We start from the raw sequence: 19,208 nt of genomic DNA on the forward strand, positions 1-19,208 counted from the left end.
CCAGTACAATCTTCTTACTAATGCTAATTACCTTTAACTCCTCATTCTCCCTGGCAACTTGGTTCTTTAGTTCTGCAACATTTTTACCATCTTTCTCGGTGAAAGTAGACACAGAGAAATCATTTAGTTTCACTGCCATTTCTGTATCCTCATTATAAGGTTTTCTGACTTTGTCTGTATCGGATCGCATTTACTTTAGCCAAATCTTTATTCTTATGTGCCTGTAGAAGCTTTTACAGTCTGTTTTTATGTTTTTGTTCAATTACATTCATATTCTATTCTCCCTTCTCCTGCCAGTTTCTTGATCCTCCTTTGTTATATTCTATAACCTTTCAGTCCTCAGAATTACCACTATTTCTGGCAAATTTATAGGCTGTTACTTTTAATCTAATACAATCCTTAACTTCCTTAATTGTTGGCTACATTGCCCTGACCTTTGTTGAGTTTTAATATCTTGAAGGAACAGAATTTGCTCCAAGCCACATAACAGATCTGTAAAAATCATTATCAATTTTCTATATAAAGCCAGTGCTTTTTAATATATTTTCCTAATCTACCTAAGCCACTTTATTCATATTCCCTCCATAATTCCTTCTGAATAAACCACCTTTCCCATATAATGTAAAATTCTATCATAATGTGGTCACTAATCCCTAAGAGTTCTTTTACAATGCGATTATGAATTTGTCCTTTTCCATTACTTAAGATGGGATCTAAAAGAGCATGTTCTTTGTTGACCCCACAACATATTCCTATAGAAATCAATCCCTAACACACTCCAGAACATGTCCTCTACACCTTTTGGTGTTTAATTGACTTATCCAGGCAATATGCAGATTGAAGTCATTCTTGATAGTTATGTCACCCACGCCAATTGCTTCTGTTATCTTCTGATCAATACCATGTATCATACAAGCATGACTATTCAGTTGTCTATAAATAGCTTTCACTAATGTCTCTTCCTCTTGCTGTTTCTTCATTCCACTCAAACAGATTGCCCACATTGTTCTTCTGGTGTGATATTCTCTCTTAGTCATGTACTGATCCCATCCCTTATCATCAGCACAATACCATTTCCTTTTCCCTCTTGTTGGTCATTGAATATCTTTTCATATCCCAGTCCTGATCACCTTGCAGTCATGTTTTTGTGACAATTAGAATACACCATTTTATATATATATATATATATATATATATATATATTATATATATATATCTATTTGTCCCTTCATATCTTCTTGTTGAAAATGGTGAAGAGCAATTTGCTGATTTGGCATCATTCTGCTTTCAAACCTTAATGCTCAACTTTGTTTCACATACCTTTAGTCTCCCTAGCTTCTGTTACCACTTTTACTTTCTTCCAAATACATTTATAGGAAGTGTGACTAACTTGTTAGCCTTCAGGTTCCCATCCCCCTGAAAAGCTAGTTTAGATCACCGTTCAGCACCAGCAACATTCCCTGTGAGATTATCTGTTTCAGTCCCATTAAGAAGCAACTCATCTAACTTTTACAGATCTGACCTGCCCCAGATCTGGTCCCATTTCTGCATAAAACTGATGTTCTCCTTCCCTTAGGTTCTTCAGCCAGATATTCAATTGAAGAGCACTCCTGTTTGTATGCTCATTAGCATATGGTATTGGAATAACCCTGGAATTACTGTTCTTGAGGTCCTGCTTTTTAATTTCCTCCCTAGTTCTCTGATATCTGCCTTTAGGCCCTCATCCCTTTTCCTATCTATGTTGATGGCCCCCAGCCGCTCTATGAAATCATTGACTCTGGCACGAAGGAGATAATAATATCTTGACGGGAAGTGAAATTAATTATTTTACATAAAGTTATTAATGTTATGACTGGAGTGAAATGCTGATAAAACAAGGATAATAGTCTCAGAAGACTCCTACATTACCTAAGTGATTTTATTAGACTGTCTAGTAGTCATCTATTCCCTCTCTGCCTACATGCTTCTGGTCTGTTCTGTGACCACCTCTCTAGTAGTGCTATCTATGTAGTCCTCTGCTTCACTGATGCACAACAATGACTCCAGTGACGGTTCTAGTGTCAAAACTTTGAGCTCAGGGTTGTGCAGTTGGTCACATTTCCTATAGGCGTGTTTGTCTGGGATATATAGTATGTTTATGACTTCACAAACTGAAACTCAAACTAAGTATCCAAATTTCACTTTGAAGATTAAAAATACTGACCACTGTCACCCTCACTCTCACTACGCAGCTTACTCTGACCATGGACTTTGATAAATACTCACAAGACTTGACCATACCTCTATTTAAAAGGGACAGTGTGTAAATGGAAATTGGAGGAACCAGGGAATGCTTGCAATGGATATGTGTGCTGCAAGAGCAGCACTTTTATTTTGGGATGCACCCTTGCAAATATTATTGCCTGCAGTCTGGAGTAGGAAGAACAGACTGTTTTACATCAGTGGGGAGAAAAGTCATGTGGCTGTCATGAAGGAGGTATGACTGGAGATCATTGAGGAAGTGAGCACCATTGTCTTGGATGCAGCATGAAAAATGTCTTAATTGCCCATAAAAGGGACTATGTTTTGCTGATTTACTTACATCTTTGGGTTTGGAGTGCACCAACATCTTGCATATGAATGAACAAGGTGTGTTTAGTAAGTTTACTGATGACACTAAAATAGCCGGTATCGTTATTAGTGAGAAAGGTTATCAGAAATTGCTGCAGAACCTTGATTAGTTGGGGAAATGGCAAATGGAGTTTAATATAGATAAGTGTGAGGTCTTGCATTTTGGAAAGTCAGGTCAAGGCTGGAGTTTCATGGTGAATGGTAGGGCCTTAAGGAGTATAGTGGAACAGAGGGATCTTGGAGTTCAGTTCAGAGTTCTTTGAAAGTGGAGTCACAAGTAGACAGGGCAGTGAGAAGGCTTTTGGCACACAGGCCTTCATTCAGGGTATAGATTGTAGAATTTGGGAAGTTATGTTGCAGTTATTCAGGACATTGGTGAGACCGCAGTTGGAGTATCATGTTCAGTTTTGGTCACCTTGTTATAAAAAGGATGTTATTAAACTGGAAAGAGTGCTGATGAAATTTACGAGGATGTTGCTGAGACTCAATGGTCTGCATTACAGGGAGAGGTTGGTCAAGTTAGGACTTTTTTTCTTTAGAGCATAGGAGATTGAGGTGGGACCTTTCTCGAGATGTATAAGATCATGAGAGATGTGGATAGAGTGAATGCACTCAGTCTTTTTCCCAGGGTTGGGAAATTGAGGACTAGAGGGCATTGGTTTAAAGTTAGGGGGGAAAGAATAAAAGAGAACTCGAGGGCCAACTTTTTACACATAGGGTAGTACACGTAGGGAATGAGCTGTCAGCGGAAGAGGTTGAGATGGGTACATTAACATTTAAAAGGCATTTGAACAAATACATGGAAAGGAAAGAATTAGAAGGTTATGGGGTTAGTGTGGATGGGCACTTTGGTTTAGACCAGTTTGGGCCAAAGGGCCTGTCTCCATGCTGTAGGACCCCATGACTCTATAAGGCCCATGCAGAGGCATTTCTTAGCTACCTTGTTGGAGTTCTCCATGCCCCACTGAATAAATGGAATAGAGGACAGAGGGCCTTGCTAAACCATCACTTGTTTGTGTTGCAAGGGTTATCATTACTGCGGTCATGTTACCATAAAGGCACAGAGAAATTGAGAATGTGCCAGCAAGCCCAGATCCACACCAGCCTCTATATAAAGAAGTCTCAGGTGAAGGTCCCCTCAGGTTTCAGAGTAGGTGCAAAGGCTCACCAGTCTATTATCTTGATGCCATTTTTTCCAAGTGAGCAAGGTGCATTGCTGCACAGGCTGAGGATGTCCCAGAACTCCATCACTGGAATATGTCTACTGCTGGAGCAGAACCTGATATCTGAAGAACCTAAGATCTGAAGGGGTTATGTTGTTATTCTATCCTAGTGGCCATCAAGGTAACAGTTGGGGTAAAATTTTATATGACTGGCTTCTTCCATGGATCCACTGGGAACTTGTGTGGGATTTCTCAAACCTCAGCCTCAAATGTATCTCAAGTTGTTGCCAAGGCAATTTGAGCCAGAATACACCATTTCATCTCTTCCCCCTATGATGATGTCAGTGCTGCAGCTCAAGCTGTAGCTTTACCAACACAGGTGCCATCTCATGGTGCAGAACCTGATAAAATGTACACACATTAAGCGCATCATAACAGCTGAATTGAAAATGTTTCCATTCCATCAAGGTACAAATCATCTGCATTCATTGGTATCACATCTTAGAAGTTTGTGTCAGTTCCCTGGAAGCTGCCATGATGTCTTTGTCCTTGTGAACTCTCAAATATATGCTTCATTTCAAAGACCAGATGACTTACAAGGATGGCTACTGTGACCATGTCTGGTGATTCCATTACACAATCCCTAACTGAGGCTGAGTGTCGATTCAGTAATGTCCATTCTTCAACCACAGATATGATGGAGTAGATGATAGGCCTTCAAATGATGTGGTTCTGATGCTTGACTCGGTACGGGGTCTGTCACAATCCAGACAGAGTATGCTACATAATCCTAGCAGGCAATGAGAGTATTTGATGGATGCTGAAGAGCTTGGAGAGCAGCAGCATCTTCCGATGAAAGTAACTGACTTCCCATGAAAAATGTGAGAAACCAATAAATATTGGAATTCTGCATGATTCAGACTTTTTTTTTATCCTATTCTTCAACATTAATTAACGAAACATTTTCTTCCAAAGGGAAACTTACATTGATATAATAACCTTGTACTGTGCACTAGATTATATTGTTGTCATTTTTAAAAACTAGATTTTCTCAAAGAATGCCAATTCTAGTTTGCTTTTTATAGTTTTCTGATTTGCTTACTTGGTATATCGTGAGTAGAATAATGTGGTTTTGCTATTTTGGTTATATACCAGGCCTTAGATTTCACATAAGGCAGTTTGCCATATTTATTAATTATTAACCATAAAAGTTTGTCAGAAGGAAGCAGAGATTGGCAGGTAAACCCCAAAGCCCAATCTTTTCTTTCTTGCAGCAGTGAAAGTGTAAAGCTTGCATAATAATATTAACAATTGGCCAAGGTGCAGCAAAAATAGAAAAGGAAACGTGAGCACAGGATTGGAAAGTGCTTGAAAAAAATACAAAAACACGATGATTCTGAATAATTGCGACAAGGGTGCAATGTCACGTAATTCTATTGTACTTTGCTAGAATTGGATACTCAGTCAGGTACCAGATATACCAGATCATTGTGTAACATTGAAACTCCCGTTTGTCTTATAAATGACACTTGACACAGAGAGGCAAAGGATGAAACTTGGTAAGTCAGAATTTCCTGGGCTTCAGCCCTCAAAAAAACCTGGCCTAAGATTTCCTCAGTTATGTCAGATGAAATACAAGATGGTGCAATGCTAGTTGTTTAAGAAAACCATGCCACTTGAATAAATGGTGCATTTATATATTAAAATCACAGAAAAAATGTTATCCCTTTAAATTTTACATGTTCCCTCAAATTTTTGTTCACAGTTTGAGCTTACTCGTTAAAACTAGCCCCATTAAAATCATGGAGGCCCATTTGATGAAGTAATTAACATAATGGTTTTTAAGACCATTTTGTTTATTTTGAATGTTCATGTTCCCTTTCTGTACGTGGTTATTGAAAATGGAGACTAGCCACCTAAAGCAAGCACCACAGTCTATTGACAGTGACTTTTTATTGACAATAACAATAGTATCAAGTTAATGCTTACATCATGAACATTGTGGTAGGTGACAATTAAATTTTGAAATGGATAAATTTTTCATTCTGAGGGTAGCTACTAATAATATCATGAAAGACTATGGCAAATAGAGAACTGCTTAAGTGGAATTTAGTTTTTGTTAAGGTTTGTTGTGTTTTATATAAATCTCAAATTAAAATGCCCATTCTTATTGTTTTCTTGAGGTGTATATTTTCCAATTACGTTCCTTTGACTTTTATGGAGCAGCTGTATGTACGAGCATTGTTCAAATAACTTGATTACACAATCTCTGAAGGATCACTCATTGGGAGGATCTCATCTTCCTTACAGAAACTTTAAAAAGCCTTCAATGATGTGCCTGCTGAGTTCAATGATTGTAAAACGTTTGGCAAGAATTTTGAAGCTAAGTTAACTCTAGATAGAGGCAAACCATTGGTGTTTGGACCATTGAACTGGAGTACAGTCATAACTGGAGATAATGGACTGTAATTTGCCCCAGCAGTGCAACGAATGATGTATATCATTAGTTAGACTTTTCTTTCCCCATTTATTCGTCTTGATAATTTGTGTCATGTGTTATTGATGTTCTAATGACGTAAGTGAGGCAAACCAGACAGCTGGGACCTGAGTGAACATGGCAAATAACCAATCAGGATTAAATTAAAAGTTCAAAGACTGAAAAGGAATTATTAATGAGAATGGTGAAATAAGTTTGAAATCAGGTACAGCCAAACAAGTGAAATGTAGAGAAGAGATATTGGAGTAAAAGAGAAAATAAAGCTTTCATGATGAGAATGGATGAGGACACTGATTGGGATAGGTGTAAGGGCCAAAATGCCTACTGAGGTCAGGAGACAGTTAATTGAGTCTTAAAAGATACCCAAGCAAATCTTTTCTGCAGCTGATGTAACAAAAAGTAAATTCAATCAATGAAAATGAGTTTTACAGCAAAGAATGTGGCACTTATTTGTAAAACTATATTTTCAAATTAGCAATCAGTACATTTTTGAATACCATAGAAATTGACAGATATGAGAATATTGTTGAAAAGTGGTCTTGAAATAATAACTCAGTCATAACATATTGAATAGTAGAGCAAGCTCGAGGGACTGAATGGCCAACAGTTGCTTCATATTTGCTGTTTCTTTTTATGAATATCAAATAACATTATTGTTTAAGATTGGTATATTTTAATCTGCAGAACTGTTTTGAAAGCAGTATAATCAAAACTTGCTTTCCTTTGGATGTATTACTTTGAATTTCTTCACCACAATACCTGATACCGGACTGGATTAAATTACATTGCTCTTTTCCAAGCAAGTCTTAGCCTAGTTTATGAACAAGTAATAGCAGCTGATTGACTGGTTTAATATTTCTAATAGTGGTTTTAAAAATAATCAGTTGATGCTCCAAGGAATCATATAGAAGGAACTTGATATAGAAGCAAATTATTGCAAATGCTTGAATTATGGATTTCAGGGGGAAGTGGTTAGAATCATATCTGACACATAGGAAAATGGTTGTTGTTGCTGAACGTCAGTCATCTCAGCTCCAGAATGTCTCTGATCTAGACAAGATTAAACAATATCCATACTTGGGCTGACAAGTGGCAAGTAACATTCGTGCCACACAAATGTCAGGTTATGACGATCACCAACAAGAGACTATCTAACCACCACCCCTTGACATTCAGTGGTGCTTGGGTATCTTTTAAGACTCAATTAACTGTTTCCTGACCTCAGTAGGCATTTTGGCTCTTATACCACCACTGAATTGCCCAATAACAACATCCTGGGAGTTATCATTGATCAGAAACTCAACTGGACCCACCACACAAATGCAGTAGCTGCAAGAGCAGGCCAGAAGCTTGGAATACTGCAACTTGGAATACAACAGTAACTCACCTCCTGACTCCCCAAAGCCTCCCATCACTCCCCACCATCTACAAGGCACGAGTGGGCATGAAATATAATACTCTCCTTTTGCCTGGATAAATGCTGCTCCAACAACACTCAAGAAGCTTGTCACCATCCAGGACAAAGCAGCTCACTTGATTGGCATTGCATCCACAAGCATCCAGTCAGTAGCAGCAGTGTGTACTATCTACAAGATGTACTGTAGAAATTCACTAAAGATCCTCAGACAGCATGTTCTAAACCCATGACCACTTCCATCGAGATGGACAAGGGCAGCAGATATATGGGAACACCACCACCTTCAATTTCCCCTCCAAGTCACTCACCATTCTGGCTTGGAAATATATCACTATTCCTGGGTCAAAATCCTGAAATTCCCTTTCTAATGGCATTGGGGTCAATCCTCAGCAGGTGGACTGCAATAGTTCAAAAAGGCAGCTCACCACCACCTTCTCACTGATGGTAACTCAAGACGGGCAATAGATGCTGGCCAGACAGCGATGCCCATATCCCACAAAAAATGAACAAAGAGAAAAGTCTGTACTGAAAACAGAAAATTCTGGAGATCACAGAGGGTCAGGAAGCATCCATGGAGAGAAAACAAGCTAATGTTTCGAGTCCAGATGACTCTTCTTCAGAGCTGCATTTTCCAGCAGTCATTGTGTATCCTTCAAATAGGAACCAATGCATCACTATCAAATATAAAGAGTTTCTAGCACCAGTATTTTAAAAAACTGCAGGAATTGCTTTATTCACTGTGATTGTTTTAACACAACATTGATTGGTTCAGATTTCAGGAAATTGCGTCCTATCTTTCCCTTGATCCCTGCGTTTACAAAATGAATTCAGCTCCCTTACTCCACTGCAGAACCACAGATCCACAAAAACATAACTGGAATTTGTAGCTGCCGTTGGAATGGTTACGTAAAAAGAATGTACATTTTGTGTTACTCACATTCCTAGCTTTTGCAAGGACAGTACTTCTCATAACATTTTTGTCAATGACCTCAATCTATTCAGTGTCTTTCTCAAGGATTAATTTCCTGAATACTTCCAGCATGTATCATTTATTGTTGACCTTTAGGCCTATATTTCTGACTGCTCACACAGTGAACTCTGGCTTTCAAGTTTGTTGCAATGGGAAATTGTCAAGTTGATGCTAGGCATTTCCTCACAAAGTGAAACGGTATTTGAATGCATGTTATACCTTCGTATAATGAAGGAATATGTGGCTGGTTGGATTTTAAAAATCTTATCACTGCGAAGTTACTTGAAATGACATGGATTACGACATGAGGAATGAACAATTCTGAACAAATTTTTGTTTTGTATTACTGTTGCAAGGTATCAGTCAACTTATTTTTGTGTGTTGCATAAGTTAACTCTTGAAATAAGGTACAGAAAAAGAAGAATCTAATAAGTTTATTGTTTGTGCACAAATATTTTGTGACCTAATTTTGAAGCCTAATCCAGAGATCTTGTTGATGCTAGTTGACTCTTGGAGCAGTTTTAACTGAGTAGCTGGTAATGGAGATGTTTATATTGTCTTTCTGATCACAATTACTAAAGGACACCAAACATCTCTGCAGATACTGGAACAAACACGCAACTATGGGAACTATTTTCACACACAAGCTCAATGCCAGCAGGAAGACAGATACAGATCCTGCACATTTGTTGTGAGAGGTCCTGCAGTTGTCATGCAGCACTGTACAGTGACAGTCTGCTGTAACCTGACACTTCCCTCTTTTCTTGAACATAATGTGGAGGTGCATTGGTTGGACTGGTGCATTGAGTCAGTTATATGTCACTTTGATCTTTTACTATAAATTCTGTGTCCTATGATCCTGCCTCACTAGTTACCTGACGAAGGACCAGCACTCCAAAAGCTTGTACTGTCAAATAAATCTGTTGGACTATAACCTGGTGTTGTGTGATTTTTAACTTCTTGAACATATACTGATGCGATGATTCACTATGAGGTTGGTGCACAGAAAGGCAAATGAGGTACCAAAGACTCACTATCTTTGCAATCATCTTAAGCTTGACAACTACTATCATATTGGAGGTCAGCTGCTGAGCTGCTAGTTGCAGCCTGGGTTTCCTTCCCTTTCATATGTGCCTGTCATTTCTTAACCCCTCTAAAATAAGTCTTACGGCGGAATGCGGAGAAACTCTGCCTTTAAAGCCTGGGTTCATGTCCCACTGGAATAGTTCAACAGGTTGATAATCAGTCTGCTAATCCCTCCAATACTTCCACATTATTCCCCAAAGGGAAATTAAATGTGTGCGAAAATGCAAAACAAACTTAGTTTTCTGACATGTTCTTACTATCACTCTGTTAAACATGCAAATGATCATGAGTATGAATGCTTGCACACACTTGCATTATTTTTGACTGATTCTGTGTAAAAATCTGTTTGTGAGCCAATGTTTGTTATTGTCAAGTTCATTGAAATGTCACATGGGATTTCTCTGTTTGTACAGCAGGACAAACCCCAACAGGAGACTTTTTTTATGAAATTCAGTTTGAGACAGAGAAGGCCAGAATTCAAATGGAGTCCACAATTGCAGTAAACTTTGTGAAGAAGAAATGGGACACAGAAACAGGCATTGTCACAATCACTTTCAACATTATTTTTGCACCATATAAACCGGTCAGGTATGTGAATCATGCATCATGAACCACAAGGTCATCTTTGACTATACAAAGTTTGTGTGAAACTAGGTAAGAGGTTTTCAAGACATTCTCAAAATCAAATAGAGTAAAACAAAGTTTCCTCTTTTTTTTCGATGCACATGGATCATAGCTGGACATTCTAATGGTTTTCATGTTGGAATTTCCTGTCAGAGTTGTTGCTAGATTGGCCACAAAGGCTGTTCCTGTGTTGCAAAATGTACCAAAACACCAGTGGCACATGAGAATTGTATAATCATCTTAATAAATAATTACCATCAAAGTTAAACTGCAAATAATTTTACATTGTTGTATCCAGCATTTATGTTTTGGAAACAGCCTCAAACTTGAGTCGGTAGCCAAATTACCATGTTAACTTCAATGATGTGGCTTGCTTATTTTTGTAAAGACCATTCCGTTGGGCTCCCAATGTGCCTGATATTTCAAGCAATTGGCCAACTTTAATATGCTAGGATTTGGATTGCCATTTTCAGTTGGAACTGCTTGGTACATGTGCACTCCCAACATTTTCATAAGTTGTAAGGCTAAAGAGTCAACAAATGTATGGTTGGAATTAGTTTTATGGGGGATTGGAAGAAAGCTTTCCACAAAAATAATTTGGGTCTCTGCTGATGTGTGACAATTGTCTAAGTGACAGTGGCTTGCCATTATTCCATCTGCTCACCATCTTCCATCCCGACACAACTACCTTGAAACAAATTTTTGCTGCATAGTTACGACATTGAACATGCTACAACAGTCAAGTTTCTAAAAGTCAATATCTACCCAATATCTCATAAACATGAATTACATTGTATTCAATTAAGTCAGTTGAATAACACTGGTGGGGGATTATGCCAGAGACAAAAATGTACTCTTGCTTTTGCAAATCTGATATCATTAAAAAAAATCAAATAATCTTGATTAATTCTGATGAGCAATAATTCACCTATTTGTTCATTGATATTTCAAAGCATCCATCAAAGTTCTGCACAATCCTTGAAATTCAGCCATCACTATGAAAAGTTTACGTTGAAATTTTAGCTTAATTTATTTTCATGGTGTGTGTAAATTCCCAGGTCACCACTTCCCTTGTTAAGTTTAAGGTGAGTCCACCAGTTACTGTGTAAAGGATAATTTCTCAGTAAAGTCCAGCACTGTTTATGTCTCTTCACAAGTGCATAAGGGATTTGTACTGTGATGCCAGTGATGGTGTTTGACTGCCCTGGGCCCCTGGTTTGTCCTGACCTTGTATAGCTAGGACCATTCTCATTTTGTGGTTCAAAGCATACCATGCAACAGGTGGAATTTCTCACAAGCAACTTGGTCGTGACAACCTGTATTCTCATTCCGATTCGAAGGATATCTGTTTGTAGGTTTTGCTCAGGATGGTTGCTGCATTTGTGTCAAGATGGAAGGTTAGCAGGAGGTGGATTTGACATATCATTACAGAGTGGTAATCAAAATCATTTGCTTTTATTAGCCTTAATCTCACAATACAGTTAAATTATTTACGTGTTTACTTACTTTGCACACTGTTTCATCACGAGCAGAATGTGATGCTTCATCATGACAACAGAACTCTCCTGCAGCTCTGTGCTGATTGAAACCATCTGTATCAATGGTTTTCTTCAATTATTTTCTTTATGCAAAGGCAAGCCAAACGATAATGACTTTCCCTCACATTTACAAATGAAGAACCTTTCCAGCTCCTTAAGTGAACCAGTGACTGCAAAAAATGTATAATTGATTACTTCTAGAAGTTAATCAAATTAGCAGTTGGTTCTACTTCACTTTAAGTTCATTGATTCTACTATTTCTGTCATGTTTTATGAATTCTTTGCAACTTCTCTGTGCATCATATCCTTATCTAAAATGAAATTGGACACAGTTTTAGGAAGCAATTCAAATCAGAGGAATGCAGCTGCAGGAAATCTCAGCACTTGTTTTGATTAACTGACCATTTTTGGTGTTGTTTTTTGATGTGTCTGGAAAATTTATTAAAGTATTTGTCACAGTAATGGCCCACCCAACAATGATACTGGTATAAGTTTGAAGAAGTGGATCAGTGCCAAATCACCATTATATATATCCTTGAGACACTGTTTACTTGAAGTTAACATGTTTTCTTTGCTTGAGTAATATTTTTTTCATAATCAGAAACAACTGAAGTGTCAAAGCTTCAAAATATTTTGGATATGATTGCGCTTCATATAAATGAATGATTAATTTTTTTTTTGTTTTACTTCAGCCAGTCAGCAATGCTGAAAGTGCAATCTGCCACTGGTGGAATCTGGAGATTCCCATTATTGTTGATTGCCACTGAGCCACAGGTAGACGATGTGATCAATATTGAAGCATTAGGACTAAATAAGGAATCTGTGATTTGCTTCAGGCTAACAAGCCAGACAAGGTATTGTCACAATTTCCAATTACTTTCCGTACTGTTTATGCCCCAAGTGCTCTAGTAAGTCTTTTTTTAAGAAAAATGTATATAAAACAAACAACTGATTTTTGAATAAATGATGGACCAGATTTTGGCATAAGCCCCTCTAGGGATTCTGTACCTGTGTGAACATGGGCCTTCACCCTTTAAAGCTGAAGATTTATTAATGAAGAATGCAGAGTCTGCCAGGAGCTGTCAGTTCGAATAGTTGATTCAATGTCAAATTGAATTTAGGAAGTGGAATGAAGAGAGGGAAGAAAAGAATTAAAGGGCTTAAAAGAGATAAATGAGAGTAGAAATAAAATGTTCTTAAAAGGTTTACAATTTTTAAAAAAAATCAACAGTAATTAAAACCTGAAGGAATGGGAGTTGAGCTGAGATTTCATACTCCATGAACTAAGTGTTGTAGTTGCTTTCTTCGAGTGTGACTGACTTCCTGTCACCAGACCAAACCAAACTAGCAACTTGAGAGCTGACTTGTGAGCTTCTTGGCAAATTGAGTGCCTCAATGGTGAAATTCTGTCCCACTGGAAGCTGTGGGTTAATCACGTACCAGCAGTTTCTAAGTCCTTGTGATCATCCCTAGAAGCCCAGTCTTCAGAGGATCCAAAGCTGAGTTGGTAGTTTGACTTGACTCTCACAGGGTGGAAAATTATTGAGAAAGGAGTGTCAGAGGACCCAGAAGCAAGGGTAGAGAATGGGTGGCCTTCAGTAGCTGTTCTATTGGTCTAACTCTTCCCAAGGTTGGCTCTAGATTGAGGTAAATGGAGCAACAGTCTGCAACCCAGCAGACTGGTCACCCTAACTTCCTAATTGGTAAACCAGCCATTTTACTCCTTAGCTGGAAAGGCAGGTATTCAGACTGGTAGTGGCTGTTAGTTGATCAATTAAGTCCCTTAATTGGTAGTGAGTTGGAAAGGTCACTGCTGAACATTCCTGTCTAATACTTAATGCCTAATAGTGAAGTAGAAAATGTCTTTCCAGGGCAATACCCCGAATTATTTGGTCTTCTCATCACCTTTCTTGCCATCTCTATATAGCACATAATTGCACTCTTCGTACTTGTAAAACCTACTTTTTATTGCCAGATAAGTTGGTTGTTGGTCATCAAAAAAAAAATCACTGTTTAAAATATACTGACACTACAATGGTCAAAGGCTAACCTTTCACTGGCATGTTTATTGAGTATCCTCAGCAACCTCATGCTATTCACTATGTTTTAATGCCTGGTCATTCAGTGGGATGTAAAGATGAAGGAGGACCTGGAGGAGAAGGGCAACTCAGATAGCAAGTTCCTGTTTTCTGTATTTAACTGCACATGTATGATGACTTGAATTTATTGTCCAATTTGTACGTTAATTATGGTGACACAAATAGTCACTTATTGGTATGGAACTTGAATATTATTGAAGAAAAGAGACATGTTACTGTAGTTTCCTGTCCTGCCTTAATTGGGCCAAGTACACAAGCTTTAAATTACAAAAAGCTACAACTATAGGTTCCCCAAGCCTCTTGGTAATTCAAAGAAAGCACAAGATTTGAACATATTCCTTTGCAGAAATTAGGTCCTTGCATATGAATGCATTATGCTTCTAAGAATGAAATCAACGATGTTACAAATTAAACTGATTATCTTAAATTGGTTATTAGTGTAGCTATCAGCACATGTGAGGTTGGTCAACACTTGCAGATCAATTGCAGTACTAAATCTAACAGCTGATGTTTTGTTTTGGTTTTGCAAGCATTGGCTGGTTGAGCATGGTCTGTGTTCAGCCTATTGCAAACAACCAATGAAACCTGCTATTCTGATTTGATCAGTCGATTGTTGGGACATGCAGGAGAAAGTGATGGACTGCAGATGCTGAAGATCAGAGTCAGTTGTGTGATAGACAGAATGTCTCTTTCAGTTAAAGTTAAAAATCACACAACACCAGGTTATAGTCCAGCAGGTTTATTTGGAAGCACTAGCTTTCAGAGCACTGCTCCTTCATCAGGTGGTTGTACCTGATGAAGGAGCAGTGCTCTGAAAGCTAGTGCTTTCAAATAAACCTGTTGGACTATAACCTGGTGTTGTGTGATTTTTAACTTTGTACATCCCAGCTAACACTTGCTCCTTCAAACCATGTCTTTCAATGAATACCAACCTCCTATTAATGGATAATACCTCTCATGTCACCACTACATCGTTCCAAAGTGAAATGGTTTATTTAATCTGTTGTTCAAATTTTTGCACTACTTTGTTTTTACAAAGTAAGGTGAGGTAGAATGGTCCTTTTCATGTCCAAATGTGGCAGCCTTTGGCCCATTCGTAAGTGAGTGGAATATAGAGTGAGAATTGACCTGATTAGGATAACCATAACCTAGCAGGATAACATTTCTGAATCAAGCTTGCAAAGTGAGCAAATGTTTTGGACTTAGTTTTCAAGACTGCTGGTGAGGCCAGTGTTGTAGTTAGTGGATTCTTTGAATTCCAAAATGTACATTGACCAGTGAGAGTAGGCTTACTGTAGACAATGGGGAAGAGCTCTTCAGTAGATTTGTTTGCAAGGACATAAAGGAAAAAGTTTGCATTAGAATGAAGTCCTCAAGAATGGATCTTAACATGTGATGGAGTGCATTAAAATGTCTTAACAACAAATTTAAGACAATCAGGTGAGCTCACAATGTAGCTCTTTTATGTTTGCTCAAAACACAGCATACGTTAATATACAAGGATCAGTTCTCACAAACAGAAGGAATATGTTTAGGTGTTCTACCTTTTTTGAACTATTCAAAGGACTGGGAAACCTGTTGTTCTCTGCTAGTAAATCAAAGTCCACTTGCTGACCCATGAGCACCCTTTTGGTCCTGGAGTAGCAATTGTCATGACTGTTTCACAGTGACTCAGTTAGCCTCACTGTTACATGCATAGTATAACTAATGTATTGAATTTAATTATTCTGTGAGTACTGTAGTAGCTTCCTTATTGTCATGTTCTATTATATTATGAATTTTCAGTCAATGCTTCAAACTTTTGGATACTGAATATTAAAGTGACCATTGCAAATGCTGTGATTTTTGACATTTGAACTCCAGTCCATCTGAGTCTCTGGAAAAAAAAACCTAATTAGATATCAACATTTACAGCCACCCTGAGAATTCACACATGCCTTTGCTTGGGGATAGATTATCAATAAGTCACCCACAACTTTCTAGCCAGATGCTCCTTATGTTTGACCATGGACAAAAGACGACATGTGTAATGTAAATGTGAATGCATCCCCATCAACTATCCACTATATTCTGCTGATCTCTCATCTAAAATAAATTGGATAAATTTCTAAGTGTCAAATGATTGTATTGCATGAGTAATCGACATATAATCACTTTTTGGACACAAGGCTTTAAACTGATACAACTCACACGATGAGGACTATTTTGTCGTCTGCTTTTTTAAAGCAGTTTTCCCCCAGACAGAGTCCCAGCAGAAATCCATCAAACTCACTGCACGTCCTTTAAGCAGCCATGTTAATAAACAGGAGTACCTTGAAAGTAGGAGGGGATTCTTCCCAACCCTTTTCAACTTCATATTCAGCTGGGAGCAAAGCTCCTATAAATTTGATGAGAACAAGCCTCACAACTTACTGAAACTTCTCTGCTTTACAAGAGGTCCACTTCAAGTAAAACATCAACTTATTTAAGAATGTACAGTCCTGCTACAAAAGAAATGGCAACATTCGTGAATTGCAATTATGATTTTTCTTAATCTGCGTTTAGTCTTTGTGTGTGTGAGACAATGTATGAGAGTTAAGTACGTGATATGTTGCTCTCCAGCGAAAATGTGTGATAATAAATTATCTCCTTTGTTAATTTTCAAAAGAAGATTGTTGCTGTAGTTATTTACATTGGGACAATCACATTGAGGGTAGGAAAACACATGTTCCTATAAGATGTATTGATCATTAGCAGTAAGAAAATGTACAATTTCTGTCAATAACAATATGCACATCATCCTCTGCTAGTGTTATGATGCTTTCGTGATGTTAACAGAATATCTATGTAAAAATTGCAACATTGAAAATAGGCCATTTGGTCCAATTGATCTTTGTTGGTGATTTTATATTTCATACACTACAATAGGAACTATATTTCTCTATCCTGCTTTATATACTTTAATTTCCCTTTAATAAACCAACTAGATATTCTATTCTAAATGTTGACATGGTATTTTCTTTAACTAACTCCACAAGTGCGCCTTAGCAGTCTTGCAGGTCTCTGAGTGGAAAATGTTTCTCCTGTTATCACTATTTAATGTAAATGCATCTCCCCTGTGCCACCCTCTCGCTCAGAATAAACGTTTACTTCTATCTACACTAGTACATCTTTTCATGTTTTCGAACACTGTACCTCTCTTCAATGACGTCTTAATTTTCTCTGAAAAACTAGCATTGTTTTCATTAGAACATTGTTGAATTTCTTCTTACCATTATGAGTCTGTCAACCTTTGTCTCAATGTTCTTCTTGCATCATGGAGGACAACCCTGTGCACAATATTCCAACTTTGACCATACTTAGTATTTATATAGACTTCATCATTACTTTGCCACTTTTGTATTCTATATTTCTTTCTGTAAAGAATTGCATTCCATTTTTATGGCTACTTGAGGTAAATTGTAAGACAGTGCAATGAAAATAATTATCAGCACTTGATTTTCTGTCATGTAAGCATATTCTTGCCAACTTTGAAAGTTATTTTAAACTCAACGAAACACAAAAAGTACAGTATGCCTTGAGTCAAAAGACTATCAGAATTAACTTATTTGCTAGCCTCACAGTCAGGCACAAAGTTTTATTTTAGCTTTCTGATCTGGTACCAAATTTTAACTTTCAAAGATTTATGTGGAATACAGAAGTCTAAGTATTCATTTTGTTAGAAAATTTTGTTCAGTATTACTCCAGGTTCTTAACTCTCTTTGTCTTTATACTGTACGTTGCTTTGTATTTGTACATGCGATATTGACATAAGTGGCTGGGTCAACATTTGTTGCCTACGTTAAAGTGTCCTGGAACCGAGTAGCTTCCTCCGGCATTTCACAGGGCAGTTAAAAGCCAGCCACATGACTGTGGGACTAGAGTTAAATGTAGGCCCGGTGAGGTATGGACAGAAAATTTCCTTCGCTAAAGGACATTAGTGAACCAGATGGGTTTTTATGACAAGTGATAGATGGTCGCCATTAGGTTAGCCTTTTATTCCAGATTTTTATTGAGCTTGAATTCCATCTGCTCCAGTCAGATTTGAACCGGTGTCCCTAGAACATTAAACTAAAACAAAGATGAAGTCACTGGCCTTGAGAAGTTAACTCTGCATGCTCCCTACAGATGCTGCCAGACTTGCTGAGTTTGCCAACAATGTTTTTTTGTTCCCAGAACAGTAGCCTGGGCTTCTGAACTGATAGTGCTAATAATCTCTCCAAATTTCACCTTAATTTGTGTTCTGCCCTGGATTTAACAAAAGATGTCCATAGAAATTCTGCATTTAATAAAGTAGACCCGAAGTTCCATTCATGCCCCATGGATACATTCCTCTTTTACAGATCATTATGCAGTGGATGGACAACTCAAACTATCACTCTTTGGTGAAGTGGCACACTTTACATGCTCACCGTAAAAATAAAATAGAAAAATAAAATCCCTGTTGTTTGGATATTCTTTCAAGTATGGCAATAATTTTATCAGCTGTATCCTCCAGAAATACTACCTAGGTCTCTTGTCTCCATCCTTTCTTGTTCATCACTCTCCCAGAATAATAACTTAAAATTTTGTTCCTATAGCAGCATCATTCTTGCTGCTGAGAATTCTTTGCCTTAGATGGTGATAGTCATAATCTTCCAATGATCTTAAATTGCACAGATGACTTCAAGCATATCTAAAGCTGACTACACTCGCTACAAAAATAGCATCAATTAAATTTTTTTTCCTGGCTTCAGCGATAGCTATTTGAGCTTTGCCTTCTTCTGTTCTAAACCTCATCACTTTATTGATTCACAAACTAACACATGACAGAAGGAGGCCATTTGAACAACTGTATATTTCAAGGAGGTGCAATGCCCTAATGGTGTTATCACTAAATTATTAATCCAGAGACCAGGTAATGTCTGGGAACCCAGGTTCAAATCCCACCATGGCACATGGGCAAAGAAGCCTCCTGCTAGTTACTATGTACCTACCTCTCTCAGCTGATGAATCAATTCTCCTCATGTGGAACAATGCTTGGAGAAAGCAGTGAGGGTGGCAAAGGTGCAAAATGTACTCTGGCTGGAGATTTCAGTGTCCACAATGACTTGGCATCAGCACCATTGATCGAGCTAGTCAAGTCCTAAAGGACACCTCTGCTATACTGGATTAGCAGCAGGTAGTGAGACAACCAACTAGAGGGG

General features: G+C 37.9%; 1 protein-coding gene across 1 annotated transcript in view; it reads left to right on the forward strand.

Moving 5' to 3' along the window:
- The window catches only part of LOC140486199 (cilia and flagella-associated protein 47-like), a 482,883-nt gene that overhangs the window by 425,573 nt on the left and 38,102 nt on the right, over positions 1–19,208 (forward strand). Inside the window, exons 62-63 of the mRNA XM_072584990.1 lie at positions 10,157–10,331; positions 12,598–12,759. Of these exons, the coding sequence (XP_072441091.1) occupies positions 10,157–10,331; positions 12,598–12,759 (337 nt within the window). The remainder of the gene's footprint in view (positions 1–10,156; positions 10,332–12,597; positions 12,760–19,208) is intronic.

Source organism: Chiloscyllium punctatum, chromosome 15 (assembly GCF_047496795.1).
Source record: "Chiloscyllium punctatum isolate Juve2018m chromosome 15, sChiPun1.3, whole genome shotgun sequence".
NCBI lineage: Eukaryota > Metazoa > Chordata > Chondrichthyes > Orectolobiformes > Hemiscylliidae > Chiloscyllium > Chiloscyllium punctatum.